This window comes from Schistocerca cancellata, chromosome 2 (assembly GCF_023864275.1).
Source record: "Schistocerca cancellata isolate TAMUIC-IGC-003103 chromosome 2, iqSchCanc2.1, whole genome shotgun sequence".
NCBI classification, from domain to species: Eukaryota; Metazoa; Arthropoda; class Insecta; order Orthoptera; family Acrididae; genus Schistocerca; species Schistocerca cancellata.
In genome coordinates, this window is record NC_064627.1 from 1,131,331,803 (window position 1) to 1,131,351,859 (window position 20,057).

General features: G+C 41.1%; 1 protein-coding gene across 5 annotated transcripts in view; it reads left to right on the forward strand.

Moving 5' to 3' along the window:
- The window catches only part of LOC126163168 (E3 ubiquitin-protein ligase RBBP6), a 382,937-nt gene that overhangs the window by 129,581 nt on the left and 233,299 nt on the right, over positions 1-20,057 (forward strand). For all 5 annotated transcript variants that reach the window (XM_049920115.1, XM_049920119.1, XM_049920117.1 and 2 more), the window contains exons 9-10: positions 2,310-2,476; positions 7,785-8,138. In XM_049920115.1, coding sequence (XP_049776072.1) covers positions 2,310-2,476; positions 7,785-8,138 — 521 coding nt within the window. The remainder of the gene's footprint in view (positions 1-2,309; positions 2,477-7,784; positions 8,139-20,057) is intronic.

Below are 20,057 nucleotides of genomic sequence, written 5' to 3' on the forward strand. Positions count from 1 at the left end.
CAGCAAATTAGGGACACTGTTGCTCCTGGGGTATCGGCGAGGACCATTCGCAACCGTCTCCATGAAGCTGGGCTACGGTCCTGCACACCGTTAGGCCGTCTTCCGCTCACGCCCCAACATCGTGCAGCCCGCCTCCAGTGGTGTCGCGACAGGCGTGAATGGAGGGACGAATGGAGACGTGTCGTCTTCAGCGATGAGAGTCGCTTCTGCCTTGGTGCCAATGATGGTCGTATGCGTGTTTGGCGCCGTGCAGGTGAGCGCCACAATCAGGACTGCATATGACCGAGGCACACAGGGCCAACACCCGGCATCATGGTGTGGGGAGCGATCTCCTACACTGGCCGTACACCACTGGTGATCGTCGAGGGGACACTGAATAGTGCACGGTACATCCAAACCGTCATTGAACCCATCGTTCTACCATTCCTAGACTGGCAAGGGAACTTGCTGTTCCAACAGGACAATGCACGTCCGCATGTATCCCGTGCCACCCAACGTGCTCTAGAAGGTGTAAGTCAACTACCCTGGCCAGCAAGATCTCCGGATCTGTCCCCCATTGAGCATGTTTGGGACTGGATGAAGCGTCGTCTCACGCGGTCTGCACGTCCAGCACGAATGCTGGTCCAACTGAGGCGCCAGGTGGAAATGGCATAGCAAGCCGTTCCACAGGACTACATCCAGCATCTCTACGATCGTCTCCATGGGAGAATAGCAGCCTGCATTGCTGCGAAAGGTGGATATACACTGTACTAGTGCCGACATTGTGCATGCTCTGTTGCCCGTGTCTATGTGCCTGTGGTTCTGTCAGTGTGATCATGTGATGTATCTGACCCCAGGAATGTGTCAATAAAGTTTCCCCTTCCTGGGACAATGAATTCACGGTGTTCTTATTTCAATTTCCAGGAGTGTATTCGTATTGTCAATTTCTTCACCAGCTCAGGTCTGCAAATTTAACACAAAGTGCTTTTTGATGTGCAGTGAATCCCATCTGTCGATCTTTGTAATTTTTTGCTGCTTCATTGTCAGCTAAATCTTTCCTTTCTGCATGATACTGGAATTTCGTTTCATAGCAAATATGCAGTACCTGTCACGTATAGGCGAATTGAGAATTCTCATCCCTCTCTTTTCTCATTCCCATTCGTTCATATCATGAAAAAGTAGCTAAGGTTATACAGCGCTGACATCACAATTCTGCTGAACTAATAGTTGTGCTGACCGAAAACTGGTGCATCGGAGTGCTAAATGAAATATTGCACTGTACCAAGTACTTCTGAGGAGGACTGAGCAGAGCCGAGTGCCTGGCCAGGCCTTGGCCTGCCTGCAGCCGGCACACATTGCATGTGTGCACTTTGGGTCACTGTGGCCGGCCTTGTTCTAGAGTATATCCTTTTGAAAGAATTGGCAGTTCATATAGTTCACAAATTTCGAACTGCAGATTTGCTCTACTTGGCCACTTGATTATGTTTAAGGTCATATCATTTTTTTGTCCAGTAATGTACCAGTGCCAGCTCTCAAGTATTGAGGTAAAGGTTATGACCTTTCCTTTTACGGTAGTTCATTTGAAGGACTATTATGAGTGTTCGTTTCACCAGTTGTACGAGTCTCTTCCCAATGTTAGAAATTTAACAACCTGTTTTCTCTTAATATTTCTTTATACCACAGAGCTTAGAGCTTTTATGGAAAGTGGAATTTTTGTGTTTTATGATCATACAGAAGGTGAACTGAAGTAAGCCCAACTTAGACTCTCACTTTGTAACTGCATCCCCTCAAAGGCAAATTTGAAGTTTGTCACCTAACAAATGACACTTATATCATTTGGTTAGACATTCTGATAACACAGTGCACCTTTCTTGGCAGTTGAACGTTGTAACTAATTCATCATTGTTTCCTTGACCATAGACAACACTGTGCAAAGAAACAATGATGATATGACCTGTCAAAACATCCATTATTTATTGCATCTCCCAAGAAGTGCAAATAATCAAACATTTTATCTAATCAAACACTTATAATTTATCCAAATGTGGAAGTTTGTATAATATTCCTATATTTATACATATTTAAAATCCAGTATAAAATGATGTAAGTAAATTGTGTTCACCAGTGTTTCCTAGAAGTCACTTTCTGTTACGAGGTAGTGTCATTTATAGAAATCGTGGACATGAAAAAGAGGAGATGTTACTGGATGAAATTGGTGGGACCTGGTGATCAATCTCTCTATTGTTTTCTCAGTTGTCCGGGTCCAGTGTTATTTTCTGTATTAATGTTCTCCTATGTTAACAGTATTAATAATGTTATTTTCATTGCAGTCAGGCGTACAAGGAAGGGAAGAAAGAGAAGCCACCATTTCAGCATGAACCAGAACCTATTGTTCAGAAACCAGAAATACCAGAAGATTTACAATGCTCTGTTTGTAAAGATCTGCTAACAGATGCTGTCATGATACCATGTTGTGGCAATTCATTTTGTGATGAATGTGAGTCTATTGACTTCTATCTTTTTGGCTGGTATAATTAGTAGCATTACTCAATGTGTTTCTTCTGAACTAGTAGAAAGTTTGGTTTGAGGATAGAGTAAATTTATTCATCATACTGACACACTGGATTGATTGGAGTGGGACCAGTGGATGTGCAGACTGCACAGTTGCATTTGTCATTCTGAGTATGATTCTCTCTCTCTCTCTCTCTCTCTCTCTCTCTCTCTCACACACACACACACACACACACACACACACACACACACACAGCAAATGACAATATATTCCAAGGTGCAACATTTTGCTAGGGGCTCCTACTAGCAGGAGGAAGTAAAGAGAATGATAAGGCTTAGAATATAAGAAAAGTTACAAGAGAACTAATTCAAGAACTTATATCAAAGGAGAATGAGAGGGATGAATGTGTTGTTAGTGTAGGATGAGATTATAAAACGAGGTTTCAGATGTGAAACAAATGGCTGTAGGAGTATGTTAAATGAGCTAAAAAGATGGAAAAATTATGAAGCTTAGAGGGCAGGGGTTAAACGAGAGTAAAAGGAAAGAACTGGAAAAGAAACAATTATAGACGGAAGAACATGACCAGAAAAATTACTTTGAGTTCAGACCAGGGGCCCTATTCTGTATCTTTCCACCATTGTGCCAATCGTTTCGGTACTCAAGAGCAGTTGACGGTCGAGTACTCAAATTAGAGTCCCTGCATTATTCAGTATGCATTTCGGTAGCGGTACCGTTTGGGTCTAGAGAACCGAAGCACTGTTGTCGGTTTGCGTTGCTCAAGCCAATCAAAAGCAAGTGGCCGCACATCCATGCATGCGCACTGCAGCGCGCACAGCGCCACGAACACAAAGCAGCTAGCAGACGACACAGGCGCGCTATTCTTTGCAGTACCAAACTTGCGTTTTCGCAGTACGAAGTGTTGCTAAAATACCAGCGGAAATGTCGGACGAAAATAAGGTTAGTATGTTCACAGTTCAGTGACACTGAAAGAGTGTTAAGGATTGCTATTGTGATTGTCGTTTATGGGTATTTTATTTGAAATAAAAACAGCAACCCTGGGTATGGGGGGGGGGGGGCCTCGATTTTCAGTTTTCATCATCTTTCAATAGATTAAGTTTTTATTCAAGTACTCTGAAAAGGATTTTTTTTTGTTTTTTTTTCCTTCTTCGAACATTTAAAGAGCACTTTCCTACCACGTGTGTTTATGTGCCACGCCCACTTTTCTGTCGCCCACTTTTCTGTCGCCCACTTTTCTGCTGTCGCCCACTTTTCTGCTGTCGCCCACTTTTCTGCTGTCGCCCACTTTTCTGCTGTCGCCCACTTTTCTGCTGTCGCCCACTTTTCTGCTGTCGCCCACTTTTCTGCTGTCGCCCACTTTTCTGCTGTCGCCCACTTTTCTGCTGTCGCCCACTTTTCTGCTGTCGCCCACTTTTCTGCTGTCGCCCACTTTTCTGCTGTCGCCCACTTTTCTGCTGTCGCCCACTTTTCTGCTGTCGCCCACTTTTCTGCATATATTTTAGATCTTTATATCCCCTACATTGCACGTTAGGAATTTGTTTTTTTACTCCCGAGTGTGTTGTGTTGGCTATCCTGGGAATGCAACGATTGGTATTCTTTTGTTTCTGCTGTTTGTAAACAACACGCTTTCAAACACGTGGTTAGTTCTGTTAAAGTGCGATTTCAAGTAGTTGTTATACTTACATTTGGAGTGCTTGTTTACGTTTGTTTTGTTGTGTTTATTGAAGATGACTAAACATAACGGCATTTTTAAGAAACGACAATTTATAGGAAACATCTTCAGAACGCTTTCTGTACAAGAGGTTATGTTGCGTGGAAACGATGTCTCTAATTGTAATTCTTCAACAAGTGCATCATCAAAGAAGCTCTCACCATTTCAAGAGAGTTATAACGAATTTATTGTAAGTGACAAGGGGTGCAGTAACATTATTGTAAATTTGAGAGTGTTATCAGATGTAATTTCTAAATTTGTACAATGTAGACAGTGTGGTGAGTCACAGAGTGTGAAAATTTGTGAGAGTGCCAGTGGGAGAAAAGGCCTAGCAATTGCTTTGGATTTAATTTGCACTAAATGCTCAGCTGTGATTTCATTTATGAGTTCTTCAAAACCAGATGCAAGTGACCCTTATGAAATCAATACTAGATTAGTTTAAGCCTTACAATCCATTGGCAAGGGCATGGCTACAGGGAGAGCATTTTGTTCAGTGATGAACTTACATCAACCACCAAATAAATTTGAAAAACTGACTGCCATATTAGAGAAAGCTGTATGTGAGGTCAGCGAGGAAAGCATGAAACTGGCTGCTAGGGAAGCAGTGGAAGAAAACGATGGATGTTCGGATATTGCAGTTGCACTTGATGGAAGTTGGCAGAAAAGGGGAAATACTTCTCTGAGTGGAGTAGTGACTGCCACAAGTGTAGACACCAGTAAAGTGCTAGTTGTGGAGATAATGTCCAAATATTGCAAATGTTGTAAAGTCAGTGAACATCAAGAACACAACTGTGTGGCTAATTTTAGAGGAACAAGTGGTGGTATGGAAATTCATGGAGTACAACAAACATTTCATCGCTCCGTAGAAACAAGAGGCGTACGGTACACCAAATATTTGGGTGATGGTGACAGTAAGGCATACAACAATGTGGTGAACTCTAAGCCATATGGAGATGCCATTATTAACAAAACAGAATGTGTAAGCCTTGTTCAAAAACGTTTGGGAACAAGGCTGAGAAAACTAACTGTTGATATCAGAGGAAAAAATTAGAAGATGGATAATTGTTGACCAGACAGGGTCTGTTAGCTAAAACTGAAATTGAAAACGTGCAGGTATGCTATGGGCAGGCAATTAGGAGAAATAAAGAAAATTTGGAGACAATGAAGAGAGATGTTTGGGCCATATTCTTCCATAAGTCCTTTAGTAATGATAAGCCATGTCATGGATTGTGTCCATCAGGAGAAAATTCATGGTGCAAATACAATAGGGTTCGGGCAACTGGAGAATCTTATTCTCACCAGCATTCTCTTCGTGCTACTGTTATTACAGCAATTAAACCTATTTTCAGAGACTTAGCTCACCCAGGCTTTCTAAGGAAATGTCTGCATGGGCAGACACACAACCCAAATGAATGTTTCAACAGCATAATTTGGAACCGCTTTCCTAAAACTTTATTTGTATGCTTGCATATAACGAAACTAGGAGTTCATGACGCTGTCATTACATTCAGTTGTATTAATATTGGAAAATGTTGGGTACTGAAAAAGTTGGGAATTAATCCTGGTGAAAATATGATCAATGGGCTGCAACATTGCGGAAAAATGAGGATAGCCGATGCAGACAGATCTGCCTCTAATATGGCCAAGAAAGCAAGACAAACATCCAGGAAGGTGAAAAAGAAGCTGGATGACCTGCTAGAGGCCAAAGAAGGGCCATCATATGCAGCAGGACAGTTTTAATTAACTGTAAGTAACGAATTTCAGAAGTTTTTTCTTTAAAGTTAATTTCCCGCAAACATAAAATTTTCAGTACATATGGCACATTATATCAGAAACTATCATAGATAAATGAATGAAATTTTCAGAGACTCTGCATAACATATAAAGCCACCTCTGGTACTACATTCATTAATATTTCCCCATTAGGAAGTTCACAAAAAATATTTTCTGCAGAAAAACTTAATATTTTTTGTTAATAAATTTAAAAAAGTATTTCTTCAAAACTATAAAATGGAGAAAATAGATATTAGTACAGTTGACTCTATTAGCATCATGTAACATACAGTAAACATGTTAAGGTCCTGCATCAAATAGTTTTTTCAGAAATGGGTCAAATATGTGCCTAAATTAACACGGGTTAGATAGGCAGGGTGCAGTCCCCTTAATAAGCTCTTTGGTATGTAAAGATTTTAGTGTGAATGATTATAAATTAGATTAAAAAAAAGGAGAAAAATTTTTTGTTTGTACATCATTCAGTGTCAAAAGTTTCTCTATTGGGTTTGATATTTTCTTCACCTAAGTACAACAACACTGCCAGCACATCTGTTTATACGTCACAAACTACTGACATACATGTGTCATTAAATAATTTTGGAAATCTAAGATTTTATGATGCTTCGTGCAACTCCAATTGGTTTTTTAAAATTGACTTTGTATTATGTAATATTGTTATTTGTGAAAAAAAGTTCTAATGATATATTAAAAATATTGTTTCTACAAACATTCAGTAAAGTAAATTACATTATTATTGTGTTGTATGGGACAGGATATTAACTTAAAGCCATTGTTAATAAAAGACTATAAAATTGTGTTTTCATCCAAACAGAGAAATGGAGAGATTACAGTATTACGAAAAGGATAGATTACAGTATTACGAAAAGGATAGACTGCTACCCACCATATACCATGCTACGTGTTGATTTGCAGACAGGCATGTCAAAAAGACTGTAAACAAGTAAGGTTTCAGCCAAAAAAACCTTCATCTGAATTAGAAACAAACACACACACACACACACACACACACACACACACACGGAACTGGTGTCTGGCTGCATTGACACCTATCATGTGTTTCTCTCTCTCTCTCTCTCTCTCTCTCTCTCTCTCTCTCTCTCTCTGTGTGTGTGTGTGTGTGTGTGTGTGTGTGTGTGTGTGTGTGTAATTCAGAAGAAAGCCTTTGTGGCCAAAAGGTTACTTGTTTGACAGTCTTTGTATTGTCGCTGCATGGTGAGTAGCAATCTGTCCTTTTTCTAATATTGTCATTATTCCATCCTGTATTTTTCATTGTTTGAGAAATGGAAGGAAGTTTGTTTGACGTAAAGATATAGCAAAAATGATTATCTGGTTTTCTTAGACACACAAGTTATTACAATGTCAGTGTAAAGATAATTTTGTTTACTAACCAGATAGTCTGTTACCAGTGTCACCTAAAGTATTGAATGGTAGTGTTCGATTTTTATGCTCTTTGCAGAGTACATTCTGAGTTGTTTTATTTGGGCTGGTCTGAAGCCAGATGCCTGCGTTTTGCTGGCAGTGATATGTCATTTCTGTTGCCTAAACTTGCTTATCTAAAATGGTGGAGCAATGCTTGAAGAAAGGGAGTATTCAGTTATTGTTCATAATCTATTATGATTTCAAGTAGGTGTCATTATTCAATATTCATAATACTTTGCCAGATGAATAGTATTTTTCGCAGGAGAAACTTTCTTGTGTGTCGTGAGAGTTTCAAATTTTTATACAACAGTGAATATGTTTGTGTAATGAAACCATATTTTAATTTCGTAGGTATCCGTACTGTACTCCTGGAGTCAGAAGAGCATGAATGTCCTGACTGTAAAGAAAAGGATGTGTCACCAGATACACTTATTCCTAATAGATTTCTACGTACTGCTGTTAATAACTTTAAGAATGCAACAGGATATAACAAGATAAACAGTAACTTGAGGCCTCTTGCGCCTCATAGGCCACCACCTAACTTGCAGCCTATGAAGCCTCCACTGGTTGCTGTTCAAACATCATCATCATCACCTTCGGTTGAAACAATGGGGCAGGCAGTGCCAGTAATTGGAGGTATACCTCCGTCATCATTGCAGCAGGAGCCACCTCCAGATTTCACCTCTGCTGCTTCTGACTCCCATGGTAAGTACATAGATTTTGACTATGTGCAGGCCACTTCTTAGGCACTAAGGGGATGCAAATGTGGAACTGTAGAGGAATAATTTATTTGCTGTTGATTGATTTATATTGTGTGCCCCCCCCCCCCCCCCCCACACACACTGTCCTTGCAGTATGCATCTCCTGTATGCTATACCTCTGTGAATCCCCTTCCTACCCTTCCTAACTGGCCAGAGTGGCCGTGCGGTTCTAGGCGCTATAGTCTGGAACCGAGCGACCGCTACGGTCTCAGGTTCGAATCCTGCCTTGGGCATGGATGTGTGTGATGTCCTTAGGTTAGTTAGGTTTAATTAGTTCTAAGTTCTAGGCGACTGATGACCTCAGAAGTTAAGTCGCATAGTGCTCAGAGCCATTTGAACCATTTTTATGTCAACCCCCTTCCTAGGTGCCCCTTTCATTCTTCTTTGCCATCACAATTTTCTTTACCCACTTCTTTTTAATCCATTCTTCCCCTGCCTACGCCGGAGTGTTACCCCTTCCAGTCAACCCCACATCTCTCTCTCTCTCTCTCTCTCTCCGTCTGTCTCCTATAGGACATTGTAGGTCCAAAATAGAAAAAAAATTAAGAACAGAGTAATTTATCAATGTTAACCACCTGCCTACCCTTTCCCAATACTGTGTGTGTGTGTGTGTGTGTGTGTGTGTGTGTGTGTGTGTTTTACTAGTATTGATGTGGCATATTATATGTATTAACCTGCCACACAACTTACAGCTTGAGGTAATTGGTTGCCTGTTCTAATTTTTTCCTCAATTTTCTCCTTTTTTTTTTACTCGGTTTTTCAATCTTTGTTGTCTGCTTTTGTGTTATGCTGTAGGAGCTGTATGGCTATGTTAGTTAAATTACTGCATATGCCACTACAGAACTGTTTCTTCAGAGTATTGCACTTTTCATTTATAATCATGAAGTTGTTCTATCAAGAAGGAACCCTAGACAAAATTTGGTTTATTCGGCACAAAATGTGTGCTCACTGATATTATTTTTACTGGTGGCTCCAAAACATCCAGCAACTCACTTGGTGATACAGGCACAGAATTCAAGAAAGATAACTAGACAATACTAAATTTTAAAATTACAGTGATAAATGACGCTTGGCAAGTGCTTTAGTAATTTTTGTTTTGATGAACCTAGGCTGTGGTCAAGAGCATGTTTCTCTGCCTAACATTTCATGTCCCAGTGCTGGAATCATCAGGGGGCTATAACTAGAGACAAGCAAATAATGATAAATAAAAAAATAATCTGAGTAGTGCTTTTCAGCGAAATAATGCAAAATCGGGCGTTTGTACAAGATTGTGAAGTTTATAATTTTGCCATGTAAAAATTTTGTAAGTCTGAGAATGGTAGCTTACTGATATTCATAGTGATAATTATTGAATGTTAAAACTGCATATTGACTTCTAATTTCCTCAAGGCTAAGGTTCATGTATTATGTTAAAATAACAGTTCATTTCTTACACATTGAATTTTGATGTGACAGTGAAAGAGCACCAAATTTGGAAAAAAGCATGAAATTTGGCTAAAATCCATGGAATTGGCAGAAAAGAAACAACAAATTTGGCAAAAAATATCAAATTTAGCCCAAGAACAAGACCAAATTAGCCAAAAAAATACTGAATTTGGCAAAAAAATGTCAAATTGCCCAAAAATGCCAGCTTTGGCAAAAAACATGGAATTGGGCCAAAAATAATACCAAATGTGGTTAAAGATAACGAACTTGGAAAAATAACATCGAATTTCACACAAAAAACACTGAATTTGACAAAAGAACACCAGATTAGGCTAAAAATGACATTGAATTTGCTCAAAACAGTACACCATATTTGATAAAAAGAATTACACTGCTTTGGCAAAAAAACATAGATTATGCCAAAAATATTGGCCAGATGTGAGAAAGACTCGCGCGCTAACAGTTCCATACAAACTTAATTATGAATAAATACTCTATAGGTTTCAATGAGCGAGTTTGTGAGTATCAAAATATGTTACTTAATGGCTGTATCTTTTGATACCATTGGCTTAGGTCCTTCACTTTTTTACACCATCAAAGGACTGTAGACTTTAATGTGTGACATATACACACACACATCAAAAAAAGTTTTGTATCACCCCAGTTCCCAGAACTCCTGAAAATAGATGTTGACTCTGGATATTGTAAGCCAGGCACATTTTCTTTGACTGTTCAGAGATGTCATTAAACCTGCCCAACGTTGTAAACAACCCTGCATGAGCAGCGCCTATAAGGTGTAGGGGGTCTGACAGCCGATCAGTTCCAGTCATTCCACCAGGAAGGAGGTACACAGCTCGTGTTGTCTGTAGTTCAACCATACATAGACGGTCAATACCACGTTTCGATCTCGACCACATTGTTACTTTGTGCCAGGAAGGGCTCTCAACAAGGGAAGCGTCCAGGTGTCTTGGAGTGAACCAAAGCAAACTTTTTCGGACATCGAGGAGATACAGAGGGACAGGAACTGTCGATGACATGCCTCGCTCCAGCTGCCCAAGGGCTACTACTGCAGTTTATGACTGCTACGTACAGATTATGGCTTGGAAGAACCCTGATAGCAATGCCACCATGATGAATAATGCTTTTTGTGCAGCCACAGGATGTCATGTTATGACTCAACTGTGCGTAATAGGCTGCAACTTCACTCCCAATGTCCATGGCGATTTCCATCTTTTAACCACGACACCATACAAAGCGGTACAGATGGGCCCAACAACATGCTGAATGGACCGCTCAGGATTGGCATCACATCCTCTTCACCGATGAATGTCGAATATGCCTTCAAGCAGACAATCGTCGGAGACATGTTGGAGGCAACCCGGCCAGCCTGTACGCCTTAGACACACTGTCCATCAGGTGCAGCAAGATGGAGGTTCCCTGCTGTTTTGGAGTGGCATTATGTGGGGCCGACGTACGCCGCTGGTGGTCATGGAAGGTGCCGTAATGGCTGTACAATACGTGAATGCCATCCTCCGACTGATAGTGCAAACATATCGGCAGCATATTGGTGAGGCATTCGTCTTCATGGACCACAATTCGCGCCCCCATTGTTCACATCTTGTGAACGACTTTCTTCAGGATAACGACATCGCTCGACTAGAGTGACCAGCACATTCTCTAGACATGAACCCTATAGAACATGCCCGGGATAGATTGAAAAGGACTGTTTAGGGACGACGTGACCCACCAATCACTCTGAGGGATCTATGGCGAATCGCTGTTGAGAAGTGGGACAATATAGACCAACAGTGCCTTGATGAACTTGTGGATAGTATGCCATGACGAATACAGGAAAGCATCAATGCAAGAGGATGTGCTACTGGGTATTAGAGGTACTGGTGTGTACAACAATCGGGACCACCACCTCTGAAGGTCTTGCAGTCTGGTGGTACGACATGCAATGTGTGGTTTTCATGAGCAATAAAAAGGGCAGAAATTCTGTTTATGTTGATTTCTGTTCCAATTTTCTGTACAGGTTTCGGAACTCTCAGAACAGAAGTGATGCAAAACATTTTTTGATGTGTGTATTTCAACTTTGTGTGTCTACATATTCATGAAGTAAAGGGTTTCAAACAGTCAGACAGGCAGACTACAAAGTGATCCCATAAGGGTTCTGTTCTTACTGACTGAGTTACGGAACCCAAAAAATAGCACTGAATTTGCCAAAAGATAACAAAAAATTGACACCGAATTTGGCAATAAAATAAAATAATGTCTTCATGCCCCTAGCTATAACAGCTGCCAGAACAATCTCGGACAACCTCAGCCAGCAGAACTGTTTATATGTATCCACTCAACAATCGTGTAGTAGTACTGATGCATGCTTTGTAGCTTGTAGTGGGCAACAGTTGTACTGTTCACATTGTTTAGTACTAAGCCACCCAACTTGCCCAACTTCAATAATTTTCTTTTGTGTTACAGTTGTTTTTTTGCTTTCGAATTTCTATAACTTAATTTGCTTAATGAAATGTGTCATAAAAAATTATCACTTTTTCAAACCTACAACTCAATTCATGGAATCATTACTAGAAATAAAAATAATCTTCACAAGGATTTAAAGCCACTTTCTCCTGTAAAAGAAGGTGTGCATTATTTAGGAACACACATTGTCAATAACTTGCCAGCAGCCATAAAAAGCTTAACAACCAATGAAATTCAGTTTATGAATTTCTCAGCAGAACCAACAGATTTGCGTGCGTGCGTGTGTGTGTGTGTGTGTGTGTGTGTGTGTGTGTGTGTGTGTGTACAGCCTAACTTCTGCACCATTTCTGTGCAGTAATGTATTCATTGTCAATAAATATTCTAGTAGTTCTGTTATATGTTTATTACCTTATAAATAAAAAAACTTTTTTTAAATTTTAAATTCAGTGCATTAATGCAATCTTAGTTAATGAGTGTTTGTAAAATGATTCTTTCGTATAGTGTTCATAAAAAAAAAAAAAAAAAGACGATCATTCCACTTGGGACCTGTGGAAGCTACATTAGCTTATTTGTTTCAGTTGTAAATATTTGTCATGTATTATTGTTCTTCTGACATGTTTTATATCCTGGAGGACCACCTCACTACGGATCAATTGGAATGAAAGTAAATCTAATCTATATGTCATAGCATAGCATTGATTGGGTCTAGAAGAAATGACAGTGTCACAGAAATCATTTCAGTTGTTCCCTGGTCCTAGTGCTTGAACTACTGGTAAATTGTTCTCGTTTCCCATCTGACAATTGCTGTCTGCTCCTTAAATCAGATATTAATGCTGTTCTTTTTAGTTACCATATACACTTGATTGCATGTGCAAGGACTTTTATGTACTCCTATTGTGCAAGAGGTGGATTTAAGTTTTTTACAGTGTTCAAATATTTGGGCACATTTCTGTTGGTTTAAACACTGTGTCCATACCATGTGTTTAGTACTCCACTGATGCGATGTTTGACTGTTTTTATAAGTAGGAGGAAAACTTTTCCTTCAGTTGGTTCTTTTTCACTAGAACATGCAGATCTTTAGGGTGTAGAGCCTTATGTTTCTCATTGCCAGAGTAAATGTTTCTTCTGAAAGTAATTATAAATGCGATCTCTCAGGTTTTCTTGATACATTCGTTTAATGATATATTTCCAATTTTTATGCACAAAGTGTTGACGACCAATCTAGCCATCTTCAGGTGCTAACCGGTCTTGTGAGTACACATAACAGCAAAACTCACAGCACCTGAGGAAGACTGTTGGATTGGTTGTTGAAGTACTGTGCATAAAACGGAAACAATAACTTGGTGGAATACTCATAAGCAGAACATAAGTTCTTAAATGACAAGTTCATAGTTAGGGACTGGAAAAATTCACATTTTGCAATAAATGCGAAATAGATGCAAATTGTGCCTCAAAATGTGAAAATGCAAAATTACCTAATAGGTGCTATTTCATAGGGAATTGTTCCTGATGAACTATTTTATCAGAGGTAGTTTCAAATAGCTTAATTTTCTTCATATAAATATCGAAAATGTAACCAATTTTCAGATACTCCTATTGTACATCATCTGGCAAAGCCCAACTTTGAAAGATAATGTGCATAAGAAACTGTTTCCAAAATGAAAAGTGTACAAACGTAACAATGTATCGATGCGCTCAGTGATTTGGCGTCATGCCAACTGTGGACAGTTGAATGGTCGGTTGAAGATATACACAGCGTAAGGCAACGTAGCAGTACTCGGCCATGGGACGTAGCATTTTACAACAAAAAAACGTGTAACTGTGTTTGTTAGCTAAAACTCAAAAGATGGCCGTATGTTAGGTTCTACTTCTGTGCTTGTCTGTTTAGATTATATTAGATTAGTACTTGTTCCATAAATCATGAATACGACACTTTGTAATGATGTGAAACGTGTCAGGTTAATAAAAGATGTCTATACAAGATATTACATTACACAAAATATAACATGACACTTAATTTGTGTGTGTGTGTGTGTGTGTGTGTGTGTGTGTGTGTGTGTGTGTGTGTGAGGGGGAGGGGAATTACCCACTTGCTACATCCAAAAATTCATCTAATGAGTAGAAGGAGTAGCCATTAAGAAATTCTTTTAATTGCCTTTTAAATGCTATATGGCTATCTGTAAGATTTTTGATGCTATTAGGTAAGTGACCAAAGACTTTTGTGGCAGCATAATTTACCCCCTTCTGACCCAAAGTTAGATTTAACCTTGAGCACTGAAGATCATCCTTTCTCTTAGTGTTGTAGCCATGTACACTGCTATTACTTTTGAATTCGTTTGGATTGTTAATAACAAATTCATAAGTGAATATATATATATATATATATATATATATATATATATATATATATATATATTGTGAGGCTACAGTGAAGATCCCTAGCTCTTTAAATAAGTGTCTGCAGGATGATCTTCGATGAGTTCCAGCAATTATTCTGATTACACGCTTTTGTGCAATGAACACTCTTTTACTAAATGATGAGTTACCCCAGAATATGATGCCAGACGAAAGCAGAGAATGAAAATAGGCATGGTAAGCTAATTTACGGAGATGTATACACCTAGAAATTGTGAATATTCTCCTTAGCTAACGATTGCTCATCGAAGTCTATATTTATTAATGGTGTCATTCCATTTACTGTGTGGAACTGTATATACAGTGTTTTGTCAAAGTTTAATGAGAGCCCATTTGCAGAGAACCACTTAATGATTTTCTGAAAAACATCATTTACAATTTCATCAGTTAATTCTTGTCTGTTGGGTGTGGTAGCTATACTTGTATCATCGGCAAAAAGTCAGTATAAATTTGAAAACTGAATAAATCACGGAATAATGTAGATAGAGAGGTACAAATTGACACACATGCTTGGAATGACATGGGGTTTTATTAGAATAAAAAAAATACAAAAGTTCAAAAAATGTCCGACAGATGGCACTTCATCTGATCAGAATAGCAATAAATAGCATAACAAAGTAAGACAAAGCAAAGATGACGATCTTTGCAGGAAATGCTCAATATGTCCACCATAATTCCTCAACAATAGCTGTAGTCGAGGAATAATGTCGTGAACAGCACTGTGAAGCATGTCTGGAGTTATGGTGAGGCATTGGCGTCGGATGTTGGCTTTCAGCAGAGATGCCAGTTGATCACGATACACTTGCGACTTCAGGTGACCCCAAAGCCAATAATCGCATGGACTGAGGTCTGGGGACCTGGGAGGCCAAGCATGACGAAAGTGGCGGCTGAGCACACAATCATCACCAAAAGACGTGCACAAGAGATCTTTCATGCTTCTAGCAATATGGGGTGGAGTGCCATCCTGCATAAACATTGTACGTTCCAGCAGGTGTTCATCAGCCAAGTTGGGGATGATGCAATTCTGTAACATATCGGCGTACCTTTCACCCATCATGGTAGCAGTTACAAAACCAGAATCACGCATTTCCTCGAAGAAAAAAGGCCCGATAACGGTAGATGTGGTAAATCCAACCCATACTGAGACTTTCTCGTCGTGCAATGGAGTTTCCACGACAGTTCTAGGATGTTTGGTAACCCAAATTCTGCAGTTGTGGGCGTTGACAGACCCTCGGAGTGTGAAATGAGCTTCGTCGGTCCACAACACGTTACTCAACCAATCGTCATCTTCTGCCATCTTTTGAAATGCCCACACCGCAAATGCCCTCCGCTTCACTAAATCGCCAGGTAACAGTTCATGATGCCGATGGATTTTGTACGGATAGCATCAAAGGGTACGCCTCAGTGCCAACCAAACAGTAGTGTATGGAATGCCGGTGCGACGTGCGACTGCACGAGCGCTGACTTACCCATGTATAGATGAACCTGCTACAGTCTCCATTTCTTCCTGAGCTGTCTCAGCCGCATTATGCCTTGTGCTCGGTCGGCCACTATGGGGTCTATCGCCTAAACAACCCGTGGCTTCGCTCTTCGAAATCATTCTCGCCACAACTGCATTTGTCAACGGACCTTTACCCATTCAAATCCCCTTCTTATGGCGATAGGATCGTAACACTGAACTAGCACATTCCCCTTTCTGATAATACAGCTTCACTAAAAGCGCCTTTTCAGGTAACGTCAACATGCTGCAACTGCTGGCGCATCTAATTCTCACTCTCATTACAGCTCTTTTTATACATGATGGTCATGCGCAGTCACTGACGTTTTGCTGTCCAGCGCCATCGCCATGTGTTGGACATTTTGTGAACACCTCCTCCCCCATGAAACCCCATGTCATTCCAAGCATGTGTGTCGATTTTTACCTCTCTATCTACATTGTTTTGTGGTTTTCAAATTTATACTGACTTTTTGATTACCCGGTAGAATGGCAAGTCATTAATATATATTAAGTTTCAGTCTGTAGCATTGTTAAAAATGGATTGCACAGCAATGAATGCTCACTAAAGGTCAAAATTCATATCTGCAGATTTTGTACTCATTGAATTGGTCGGGAAAAGCCAAGAAACAGTTTAACTCAGCGACAAATTCAGTTTACTGGTGGGGAAATGCTGCTGCTATTAAACAGAACAACCATTCTTGAAAACTTAAATACTACCAGATAGAGAAAACAAAGGGGGTTTTACAACAAAAAGGTGTTGGAAGTTTTTGCAAAAGCAGAGAGTCCTGCCAATAAGTTCACAATCAGCACTTTCTTTAAGTCCTTCAAGAACTAAGGTGTTGTTCATCTTCCCTCATGTAGCATGAAAACATTTTATATTAGTGCAGCTAATCATTTAAAAGAAAGAAAAAAATATGTATCTTGCCAAAAATAGATGTTACATTTTCCGGTCCCTACTCATAGTTCTGCTACTGCAGTTCACAGATTCTTTTATCTCAGCCAACCAATGTTTTGACCACTCCTCTTTTCTGCTTGAGATGGTAACTGAAATTTCTTTGAGAGAGTATGACCACCTGAGCCAACTCTCTCTCTCTCTCTCTCACACACACACACACACAAACACACACACACACACACACACACACACACACACACATGAAAATGCTGCTCATACGCACATGATTGCATCCTCTGACAGCTCAAGCAACACTGTGAGCAACAGCAGCAGTGCATGTGATGGGAGTGACAACTGGGTAGGGGTAAGGAGAGGATGGGGTGGGCAGCTGGGGCGTGCACAGGTACCTGGTGGAGAGAAGGTAGGGCAGCTAGGCACAATCAGGAAGTTAGATGGAGGGCAGGGGAGAGGTGGGCGAGAAGGGGTAGCAGAAAAGGAGATAAGTAAAAAGATTGGGTGCATTCATGGAATGAGGGCTGTGTAGTGCTGGAAGGGGAACAGTGGAGGGGCTGGATGGGCGAGAAAAATGACTAACAAAGGTTGAGGCCAGGAGGATCATGGGAATGTAGGATATATTGCAGATTTCAGAGAGAGTTCCCACCTGCACAGTTCAGAAAAGCTGGTGTTGGTGGGAAGGATCCATATGACACAGGCTCTGAAGCAGTTATTGAAATGAAGGATGTCGTGTTGTGCAGCATGTTCAGCAACAGGATGGTACACTTGTCACTTTGCCGCGGTTTGTCGGTGGCCATTCACGCAGAAAGTCCACATAGAATGCAGCACAGTGATTGCAGCTTAGCTTGTGGAATACAAGCTGATTTCACAGGTGGCCTTGCCTTTGATGGGATAGGTGATATTTGTGACAGTACTGGAGTAGGTGGTGGTGTGAGGATGTATGGGACACGTCTTGCATCCAGCAGGATCTCCAGTCTCTTCTTAAATCCTTAGGCCCATCTCTCTGCTCATCCTTATCACTTCCCGCACTCCTACCTTTTACATGCTTCCTCCAGTCCATAAACCCAACCACCAAGGATGCCCCATTGTGGCCAGTCACTGTGCCCTCGCTGAGAGAATCTCTGCTCTCATAGACCAACACCTTCAGCCTATTACAAAGAACCTATCCTCCTATATAAAAGATACCAACCATTTCCTACAGCGACTCTCCACACTTACTGTCCCTTTACCACACAGTACCCTGATCATTGCTTTACATGCCACCTTTCTTTACACTGGCATCCCTAATGCTCATGGCTTTACTGCTGTTGAGCACAACCATTCAGAACGCCTGACGAATTCCAAACCAATAATCTTCTTTCTAGTCGCCATAACCAACTATATCCTCACCCACAATTACTTCTCCTTTGAAAGCATTACCTACAAACAAATCTGGGGTATGGCTATGGACACCCCCAGACACCATACTATGCCAACCTATACACGGACCATCTAGAGGAATCCTTCCTAAAAACACAGAATCCTAAACCCCCCACCTGGTTCACTGATGACATCCTAGTAATCTGGATCGAGGCTGGGGACACCCCATCCACATTCCTCCAGAACCTCAACAGCTTCTCCCCCATTTGCTTCACCTAGTTCTACTCCACCCAACAAACCACCTTCCTAGGTTTTGACCTCCACCTCAAAGATGGCTACATCAGTACCTCTGTCCATATCAAACCTACTAACCACATGCAATACCTCCAATTTGACAGCTGCCATCTGTTCCATACAGCCTAGCCACCGAGGGCCATCACATAGGCAATGACGAGTAGTACGTCTCAAAATATACCAGGCCTTCACAGACCATAATTATCCTACCAACCTTGTACAAAAACAAATCTCCCATGCCTTATCTTTCCAGTCTCCCACAACATCCCAAAGTCTCACCATTTTGATTACCTCACATCATGCTCTGAAATGAGAAATGTCCTGCCCACTATCCTTCCCACCCCTCCCACAGTGGTATTCTGCCGTCCACTGAACCTACACAATATACTCATCCATCCCTATACAACCCGGGTTCCCAATGCCTTGCCTCATGGCTCATATCCCTATAATAGACCTAGATGCAAGACGTGTCCCATACATTCTCCAATCACCACCACCTATTCCATCCGGTCACAAACATCACCTATCCCATCAAAGGCAGGGCTACCTTTGAAACCAATCATGTAATCTACAAGCTAAGCTGCAACCACTGTGCTGCAGTCTGTGTGGGCGTGACAATCAACAAGCTGTCTGGCCACATGAAAGGCCACCAACAAACTGTGGCCAAGAAACAAGTGGACAACCCTGTTGCTGAGCATGCTGCCCAATACAACATCCTTCATTTCAGTGACTGCTTCAGAGCCTGTGGCATATGGATCCTTCCCATCAACATCAGCTTTTCTGAATTGTGCGGGTGGGAACTCTCCCTGCAACATATCCTATGTTCCTGTAACCCTCCTGGCCTAAGCCTACATTAGTTATTTTTCTCACCCATCCAGCCCCTTTGCACCCAGTCTTTTTTGCTTCTCTCTTTTCCGCTACCCCCCCCCCCCCCCCCCCCACCTCTCCCCTGATCTCTGTCTAAACTCATGACTGCACCTAGCTGCCCTACCTTCTCTCCCCACCTCATCCTTGAGTGTCCCCAGCAGCACTTCACTGTCCCCCCACCCCTACCCGGCTACCCCTCCGCCTTCCCATCCCAGCCTCCTCCTAATCTCTACCCAATTGCCACTCCCACCATGCACTGCTGCTGTTGCTCATAGTGTGGCTTCAGCTGCCAGAGGCTAAAGTGGTGTGTGTGTGTGTGTGTGTGTGTGTGTGTGTGTGTGTGTGTGTGTGTGTGAGAGAGAGAGAGAGAGAGAGAGAGAAGCATGTGCATGTGTGTGCACACGTGCTTGCATTTGTCGTCTATTTTTGACAAAGACCTTGTTGGCCAAAAACTTAATTGTGAGTGTCTTTTTTGTTGTGCCTATCTGCGACTCAGCATCTCCACTATATAGTGAGTAGCAACTTTCCTTTTTGTAATTTTAACATTAAATCGCTATGAGATACACAGCATCCTCCCCACACAGGCTCCCATTTAAGTGCTGCATGATTTCATG